At 32.7% G+C, this 10,419-nt stretch overlaps 1 protein-coding gene across 1 annotated transcript; it reads right to left on the minus strand.

The window, feature by feature from the left end:
• Nucleotides 1-5,012: 5,012 nt before the first annotated feature.
• LOC128202543 (uncharacterized) lies at nt 5,013-8,212 on the minus strand. Its single transcript, XM_052903243.1, has 2 exons — nt 7,847-8,212; nt 5,013-7,283 (listed from the first exon to the last, which is right to left on the minus strand). Exons 1-2 carry the CDS (start codon nt 8,210-8,212, stop codon nt 5,013-5,015), a joined length of 2,637 nt encoding a protein of 878 aa, XP_052759203.1.
• Between the last annotated feature and the right edge of the window lie 2,207 nt (nt 8,213-10,419).

Genomic DNA, 10,419 nt, shown 5'->3' on the forward strand with positions numbered 1-10,419 from the left:
TTTAACATAATTAATGCAACTAAACTCATGTTTTATTCAAGTAAATTTAAACATCTTGTATTATAAAGTATTTGATTTGTATAAAAATCATATTGTGTTATATCAGATAGCAATTAGCAATTATCACGACAAATTTTAGAGGTTCCTGGCCAGAAAGATATTCTATAATCTTGTATGTTACTATTATTTGTGATTATTTATTATTATTTTCATTTAATGTTAGACATAGACACCTATATAAATATACATTGTAAATAAACTGGCTTTAAAAAAAAAAATAATTCAATTGAGTTTCTTGCCAGTTCTTCTCAATTGGATCTATATACCGAACTGGACGGTAGGGAAAAAAATAAAATTATAATGTAAAAATTTGACGTTCATAAGCGGCTAAAATGTCCTATATGAATAAATGATTTTTGAATTTTGAATTTTTTTGAATTTTATTTTTTACAGTAAGTTACATTTTTTTTTCATATATCACCATCATTCATCATCATTTATAATTATTACAATTCCATTCAATCTTTAGACAACTTGGGCGAGGGTCTGGTGATTCTGTAACACAGATATTAACCTAGTATAGATACCAGTCCCTCGCAAAGGCAAATTGTATCACTTTTTATTGTTAGCCTGCTTCACATAATTTAAACTTAATGATAACCATTGTGAGGAGAAAGAAAACATTTTATTATAATTATTTATTTAATACGTAATATATTTCGTACTAGCCGTTTCCCGCAGCGTTGCCTGCCTTTAACTATGTAGTTCCCTTATATCATTCCCATTGGAACTCTTTATGAATCCGGTCTTATATTGTATTATATACTTAAATGATAATTACTTACCCATTACCTTCATAAAGTTTCAGTTAATTCAACTGATTAGTTATTTTATAGCATTTTATATGTGATTCTTTAGATTGATATAACTTATGAATCAATTGAAATAAAACAAACACTATATGTTAGGCGGCGCTAACCGCAACACAGTGAGAACCGCATTCAAATCGGTTGTTTCTGAGATTAGCGTATACAAACGTACAAAGAGACAATTCTAAAAATCATTGCTTTGGGTTCTAATGCGGTCATAAAGCCCTCCTACAATAGTTTTTCATATATTTCTTTCATGTATAGACAGCGACCAGTTACCATTTTGTTATATGTGTTGATCAACACTGAACACTGCATGTTTAAGATTTCTTTTTAGAGGCTGCCTGGCCCCTTAAAAAAGGCATTATGTATTCTCAAATGTTTGAGCATAGTTAAAAACTCCGACTGTATGCTGGGGCGGGCACGGCTCATCCAACCCTCCTCTTTAATACGCATATGTCATTAATGAAACTACCAGGAAGCAAGTATTCACTAATCGTATAAATTTATTAATTTTTCTTTCTAGGAAGAATAATAATATAATACTTAATAATCAATTCTATAAACTACATTGCTAATTCTTTTGTGGCAGGCGTTTATGATTTTCTTTTTTTATGAGACGAATAGAATAACTCTGCTTGCGATATCGGTATATGCTGGCAAGGTACCAGTAAAGGATGGTAGATAAGAATGAAGTTGGGTCAATTTGACCAACCAAGAATTAATCAAACGATATTTTCTAGGAAGCACTATTTGGAGGTCGTTCTGATTCATTCATTTATTATTCCATTAGATATCGCTCTTTCCTAATGCAATAATTAATTTTAGAACTTTTGATGCTGTCCGTACAAAGTCGATTACGACAACTATTATAAAGTCCGAATTAGAAAGGACCAAGGCACAAACTGCATACATCTTTATCGTGCAAATCACAACAAAGTGAGCGGAATTGCTGTCAGTCATTCGTCTTGCGATCTATCTATGCAAAGCTGGCGGTGCTCGTGACTGGAGGGCTAGGAAGCGATCGGATCACGAATTCTATCCGAGAGTACAGTGAAAGTAGTAGGACAATATTAACACTATAACGCTGCGTTTCCCCTAAGCATGCTTCATGTAGGTATTATAGATTTATGTAAAGTTTTATACATACTGTGAATACAATAGAACAGCAATAATCCTTAATTAAATAGACTTGTTTACAAGCTCTTTTAAATTATTATTTTTTTATAATTTTGCTGTTAGGTTCGGAATGTTATTTGCTGAGTAGAATCCGCAGAAACTTGAGAGTTACTCTTTTCAATTTATTTATGTACAAGTTCATTTTATATTTATACATTTGCTGTGACTAGTATAGTTTAGCATTAGGTAAGTTCTAATTTATGTATTATTCAATAATATAAATAATAATAGCATAACCAAGCAATCATGAGTGGTTCACACTTCTCACAGGCAGCATCCGTTCACGAGTATGATGGATGAGCCAGCGTATATATCAACTATACGGAGCTTAACGACCAGTTCTACCACACTATCATGATCCTATAGTGAGCATAACTTGCATTAGGTTATTTGACTACATCATGAGTACAATTTACTTCAATACACTATGTGATAATCAAAATATCCATATGTTATAAGAAATTGTTATTTATAGCCAGATAAATAATAATAATAATTTAAGATTGTTTTCCAGAAAAAAACCGACTTCAATTGTGACAAAACCAGATATTTTGATTTAAAAACTAAACTACAAAATTGATTATGATCAAATTTCGTGAACCAGAACAACACAGAAATTTTTAATATTAATAAATTGGGGGGAAAAGGATTGTTAGTAATGGAGACTGAGAATCCCATTGCTAGCAATATACCCAACCAGGTCGACCTCCTCGCGGTTCCCCCTGGAAACTATCATGGTTAATTCCTGATGACTTCATCATGATGGGCTAACTGGCCTTTTTTCATTCTCATCTATCACCATTCACTGGTGCTCCGCCAGAGTACCCCGTTAGCGCAGGCGGGGTTACCATACCATTTTCACCCATCAAAACAATATTAATAAATTCATAATCAAAATGTCCATTTTTTATGGAGTTTTATAGATTATTTGTGTAATAATTTAAAAGAATGTTAGTTAAAAGTATAATTTGTTTAATCTTAATTTGATCATACATTTTTGTTGTTAACTCCCCATGCATGCCTCATGCTATTCCTGAGGACTCAGATGTTATTCCTCCGTACCTAGTAAATTCGCGCCATATCCCACTGTTTAAACCGAAACACAGCCATGCAAACAACTGCTTTACGGTTAAAACACGAATGGGACAGAAGTACCGAAGCAATCGACTTTTGTACAAAGTCTCCTTCTGGTAATATTATCCTATCTTGTGATACCTAAAGATATTTGTCCTCATACAGATATAAAATATCTCTATGAGTACGAAACAGCATTAGGCTTTTTTGAAACGTAATGTCGAACCTTGTACCACTTCTGAACAAAGCTTTACAAATGTTTTAAACAATTATTGCATTTCACGACATTTGGTGATCGTGACGTTTTTTTTTAATAAAATTTCTATTTCTTTTTCCGCATGGGTACCTTTGTCCCACTTGTATTTTTGCCTTAAAATAACTGTGCTTCCATGGTTGTTATTCGCTTTGAATGGTGAGAATTAGCAGTGAATTTGGTCCTCAGGAATGGCAACGCATGGCGTACCACAGGTGTTACGATGTATTCTGTATTATTTGTAGTTTTGTTCATGTCTAAAGTCGATGGTTATCACTTTTTTTCAGATGGTTTGTCAGTATATTTGTCACTGCAACTTTTACAAAAAGATTACACATAATTATGATTAGATTAAATCTGGATTACGATGCCACAGAATTGATATTAAATAACATTTATTGATATTCGTATATAGTAGTGTATGTCTTTTGTATATTTAATTGTATGTATTTATTTATATAATATTGAAAGAACTGATATAATTGTCTGTTTTATTCGTGAAGACATCTTTACGAAGCACTTCATAATAGAGAACGATGTCATTTTAACTTGTCGTTTTCATAAAACTGGCTCACTAATTTAATTTAATTTATATTTGTAAATCACCGTGTCTTGGTAATCTTTTATGGACTCCCGCGATGCAGGTTCATCTAGTGCGGGTTCAATGTACTCGCTGTTGTAAATTTCTTGTATTTAATAAATAAATAAAATAAATAAATTAGGTGATGAGATAATGCCGCCAGTATCTTGGTTACGCTGCCTCGATGTGGTGTGCTAAAAGGCTATTTATAATTTATTGTAACTTTTTTTTTATAATACAATGGGCAAACGAATATACAGCTCACCTGATGACCACCACCGCTCATGATCTTCCGCAACACCAGATGCATCGCAGGTATGCTGCCGGACTTTTAAAAAGAAATATGCTAGAATATGAAGTATTATTATTTAAAAAATTGTGTAAATTTAAATTATTATATGATTAAAAATGATGATTTAATGTTGATTTTGTTATTGTTTCGATCAATTTCGAAGAAATAAGATATGGAAATTGTAATTGATGGACTATCTGAACGAGACTATTATACATACTGACTAGATGGCCTATCAAGATGAAATATACACCAGATTTTAGGTCAGATCTTTAGGGGCACAACTGTTGAATAATCCTGAATAAGGATCTTGAGGAACTACTCGGTTTATTTAATTAATTTTGTGATAAATAAAAAAACGTTGTCCTGTTATACAAACATTTTTAATAAGAACTTACTTTTTTCTGTTATTTGTGGTCACCATGGCAACGCGAGCGTTTCTCAGTTGCCAGTATTATCTATTTATTTATCCGAATAAGTGAACTAAATAAACCTCTATATATATATAGTAGATGAAAACATGTTTGTATGTATACAATGGACATATAACAGTGGGATATTTAACATTCCGCCCACCAAGGACAACATGTCCTTTTTTTAAAAAACCGCCCACCATGGAACCACTGAACTAAAGAACATGAAATATAGGAAATTAAACTGAACATATGAGGTAAGTACTTAATACAATTGAACTACTATATTATGCCTAAATACATAAATCATTAATATAATATTACTCACTATCAATTGGGAGTATACATAGTTTTAGACGCTGCACAATAATAGCCTTTTATATTTTAACGAGATAACCCGAGTTGTGTTATCCGTACTAGAATGTTTCTGTACTATTCTGCCAAAAAGCCATTTTGTTGAAGGTAAGTCATCCTCCTTACTATATGCTAGGTTTAGGACTCTTATAAGTTTGAGGCTAGAGAAATTATCTTTAATTCTCAAATATACTACATTGTCTGTTTTAAATTTCACATTTCCCTTAATATCTCCTATTTTTCTATTTTCTTCATTATCCTTATTTATCATTTCATTTAGTTGATCTTTATTACTTGTTTTATACCATTTCTGCAATATGAAACCGCCTTTATTTAATAGTGCATTCATTTCATAATAAAATTTTAATGCTTTTTCTATAGTTTGACCTCTACTCTTTAAATCATTCATATAAAATTCACAGTTTACTCTTCTTGATGCAAGCGGATATTCAGCTTTTTCACCATTTACTACTTGATTCATAGCTCTCACTGTTAAATATGGGACAGATGATGTACCAAATGTAACTGTTAGCAGTTTGTAATCTCGTATCTCATCATCTATATTTTCTCTCCATACCATGTGTTGATAATTAGTATCTTTGTCTGTTACCTTAACTATCTTGCACATTTTAATGATGTCTGCAGTAAGAGAAATTGGTTGATGCATCCAACGTATTATAAAATGACGTAACTCTAGTTGTAATTTAGGACTAATTAACAAGTTACCATTAAATGATATACCTTTTTTATTTTTACAGGAACCATCGAAAACTACTCTCATCTTTGTAGTGATCATTTTCTTCCGAACGACTGTATGATGTGGTGAATAAACTGACTGGCTTACTTCATCATCGGGCTGTTCCATCATTTTCATATGATTTAAAGTTAAATATTCATTATTTACCTTTGTATAATCTTTTTTAAGCTCATTATCTCTTTTGAATCTTTTTTCCAGATCTTTAAACTTTTCCACTACTGTTTTTCGTGATTTGCCGCCCTCGCAAGTATCATCCTCGCGTAAAGGTAGTTTCACAATATATCGGCAATCTTTGTTCTGTTTTGTGGTAGATGTGAAAATTCGTTCACATTGTTCTTCCTCTGGAGTCAACATTTTCTTTGAACTATTCATACTCTCTGACTTCAGTTCCGAAAATCGATTCAACATATCATTTTCCTCTATATGGCTATGTAGAACTACTATATTGTCGTCTACATTTGTACATTCAACAGATCCAGATAATATCCATCCTAAAGATGTACGTTGTGCTAAAGTGGATCCAGCCGCGTTCTTCATAGCCGCGTTCTTCATTATTCCGCCTTGTAAAATCTGGCTGTACACTTCAGCGCCTAATAAAAGATCAATTTTATTAGGAGAGTCATATTGAGGATCCGCAAGAGTAATATTCGCTGATTTAATCCAATTTATTTCAGCTATCTGTTTAGCAGGCAGACGAGAGGTAATTTGTTTTAACACGTGTGTTGTAACATTAATTTTGAATGTAGGATCAAACATTGATAGAATTTTCAATAATACTATTCCCTGTGAAGTTACTGAACTATTATTTTCACTAAGTCCTGAGATAATACCCTTTACAGATGACCTTTTTAAACCTAATTCCTGCAAGGTATCTTCTGTAATAAATGAGGCTTGTGAACCTTGATCTATGAGTGCTCGAACAACTTGATATTGACCTGAACTTGATTTGACTTTTACCAGAGCTGTAGCTAAGAGTACTTGTTTTCTTAACTCACTTGTACCCAAACAAGTTACTATTGAATCCACTGTGGGCTCATTTTCATTGTTTGTAGTAGCAACTTCAGTGACCTTCTGTGTCGACACACCTTGATTGATAGTTTCTGGAGTCATATTTGGTGGGTGAAGAAGAGAGTGATGTCGTTTTTTGCATATCCTACAATTTGTAGCCTTTTGACAGAATCTTACAGAATGATTACTTCCTAAGCAATTGAAACAAATACGATTGTTTGCTACAAACTCATGTCTTTTGTCATAACCTTTTGAACTAAATTCTTTACAGAAACATAACTTGTGATTACCAGCACAATATTCACATACTACTTCGAATACATTTGCATGTAGTACTCTAGTTTTAACAGAGTTTTGTACTAAATTTCTTGAATCTGACCGTCTATTACTATTATTAGGCTCAATAAACTCTAGTGCAATCCGGCGGTGTTCGGTCCACCTCAAAAACTCACGGACAACAAGAGAGGTGTGGGAGGGGCATGAAGGGCCCCTCTCGCGCCAATTCTGGACGTCGTGCCACACGAGCTTTGAGGCGATCTGTATCTACTGGTAAGAAATTCCTTAAATTGTTGAAAGGTAGGTAATATGTCGGCATTTGTATTAGAACTTATATTTAATTCCCACTGTTTACGTGATTCGGGATCTAATTTTAACGCGAGTACATGAATTAAAATAATGTCCCACGAAGAAACATTTATTCCGATGTTGACCAAAGCATTTAAACATTCAGTAGAAGTATCTAATAAGTCTTTAAGAAAACCTGCATATTCTACAACAGCACTTTTTTGACCTAGAAGCCTTGTAAGTATACAGTGAGATAAGTATTTTCTATTGTTATACCGATCTTCAAGTTGTTTCCAACACAAGTCATAATTTGTTTCAGACACAGGTATGTGACGTACTAGTTGCTCTGCCTCGCCTGTCAGGTATCCCTTAAGGTAATGTAACTTTTGTACCTTATCTAAGGATGAATTATTATGAATCATAGATTGAAACAAATCGCGGAAAGTAATCCATTCGCTATATTTTCCTGAGAATATAGGAATATTAATTTTAGGCAGTCTGACATGGCTAGACTTAGCACCTGCAGAATTATTATCACCACTGGCAGATAAATATTCGTTATCTGATCTTTTAGGAATAAAACTTTTTAATAATTCTATCAATTCACATTTGTGATCTAAATATACTTCTTCCATTTTATAATATACTTCATCGGTAACATAACTATGAAGTTTTAATTTACTTGGATCTGCTAATTTATAAAGCTCCTTATGACCTGACTTAAACTCTGACCACAACTCTTCTATTATTTTTAATCTATTCTCTACATATTCTTCTGTAATACGACCTTTAGGAGATTTCTTAAAATTAGCTCTAGTCTTATTAATTCGTGTGTAAAAATCATTTTGAACGTGAATTAAAGACTCCATTTTGAATCTAAATAACTAAATAAAGGCAATAACAATACAAGTAACTATAACCATAAGTGAATAATTATTGTTACGGAACTTCACTTTATTACCTATATAGTTATTATGAATTTACTATTCGCACACTACAAATAATATTTTATTAGGTAAATATTACTCTTAAGTCATATAACCTTACTGTATAAATAATTATGTTTTCATATCAAACCCTAACATTTGCATATATAGAAAACATAGAAAGCATACATTATTACAAAATTTTAAATAACTAATTTGTCAACTAACATGGAGTAATTGAATTAATCTGTAAAGTAAAACATAAACATTTTTACATTAATCGAAATGTTGTAAGCGTTCCGAATACAAAATTCTTAGTAAAATCGGACACATGTTCTCCAAACTAACACATTTTATCTTGCAATTACAATTCTACGTTGTTAATTATATTTGAGTAAAATATTCTATGTAATAATATTGCATATTATTACAATTAATACTTTCTTGAAAATAAGATTACAGTTCGTTTTGCACTTGATCTTGTTTCCGATGAGTGGAACATGAAATTGAATTGATCTGATTACTTCTAGCTTCTTTCAATATGGATGAACTTCACTATCACTAATAATGAACAATAGAACTCACAGTTTGAACTTTACTCACACCTTGACGAGTAGACACTTCCTCAATGAACTTCTTTGCCCCGCTCCGCCTTACAGTAACGTAAATTGGACTCACTCCAAATACCGCCACTGTCTGCAACTAGTTTCTCACTACAGCGACGCTACCGATGCCACTAGCTGCTGTACTAAGGGCAAACTCTTCTGCAATGATCCACTGCTATTCAGGAGTTTAGCAATACACCAAACTGAACTCTAATCCGGCTCGATTAGACCAATGAATAATCCTGAATAAGGATCTTGAGGAACTACTCGGTTTATTTAATTAATTTTGTGATAAATAAAAAAACGTTGTCCTGTTATACAAACATTTTTAATAAGAACTTACTTTTTTCTGTTATTTGTGGTCACCATGGCAACGCGAGCGTTTCTCAGTTGCCAGTATTATCTATTTATTTATCCGAATAAGTGAACTAAATAAACCTCTATATATATATAGTAGATGAAAACATGTTTGTATGTATACAATGGACATATAACAGTGGGATATTTAACAACTGTGAACACCATATCCAAATTGGTGTAGTAGTTTTTGCGTGATGTCAGAACAGACAGACACATAAAATATATAAAAATTACGGTTTTGGTATTTATTGGTCTTATTAATACTTCTCATATTAGTTTTCCTTAAATATGTTCCATGGACATACATTATCTAGTCACAATTTTGTTATATTATTAAAATGTACAATGTATGCAATCGCAACACCATATTCATTCATCATGAATGGCAACGCATGACGGGTACCGTGGGCGTCTCACTATATCATATAGATAATGTTATTGTATTACCATAGACAAAGTATTACTACATTATTTAATCTATGGTATTACAAAACGGATTACACATCAACAAGCATTCAATACATACCTCAGTCATCTAAATCCATCGTCAATTATTATATTATTTTCGTACGGACAGACGGAATCGTGCTTGCAGTGCCATTGTATCCATTGCCCGCTCTAATTCTTGCACTTTCGTTATTTTTTTTTTGTACGACATCTATTATTATTGTATTGGGTACGAGGTTACGCAACCACCTTTGACGTTTTGATATAATTTTTAGTGCTTTGTGCATCCACCGACTTTTGTTGGCGGTTTGTAAAATAAAAAATGTTTTCCATTCGCTCTTATTCCGAGTGATTATGGTATTAAATCGTTTGTTGTTGTTGTTTTAAGAAAGCACAATATAAATTAGTGGTACAGTTTGGTCGTGACTGCAGAAGCGACTGGTACTTCCATTACGCAAGTTCAAGTTGTAATTATGTACGTCGAAAGTGCGAAATTAGTAGCTAATGGCACAGACTTGTATGAAATCACGATGAGATATGGGGCGAATTGTTTTTTTTAGGTCTAGCCGGTAAACCGGGTAGTTACAGATAATGTTCGCTTCGAAGATTAACTGGTTAATTTTAAATACGACCTCGTGACCCTAAAATTTAAGTTCCCTGATGCAACGTCTGTCTGCGGTAACGGAGTAAGAACATAACGTATCTGGTGGTATGTTGTATTTTTACTCTCGTCGGGAC

This window comes from Galleria mellonella, unplaced genomic scaffold, assembly GCF_026898425.1.
Source record: "Galleria mellonella isolate WM207_F2 unplaced genomic scaffold, CSIRO_AGI_GalMel_v1 utg133, whole genome shotgun sequence".
Taxonomy (NCBI): domain Eukaryota; kingdom Metazoa; phylum Arthropoda; class Insecta; order Lepidoptera; family Pyralidae; genus Galleria; species Galleria mellonella.

What these genes read in the sequence shown, in the direction of transcription:
- LOC128202543 (XM_052903243.1), bottom strand. Translation starts at nt 8,212, where the DNA reads ATGGAGTCTTTAATTCACGTTCAAAATGATTTTTACACACGAATTAAT. An exon ending in CAGGTGCTAAGTCTAGCCAT is followed by an intron (nt 7,284 to 7,846) that starts GTCAGACTGCCT and finishes CACGACGTCCAG; the next exon opens with AATTGGCGCGAGAGGGGCCC.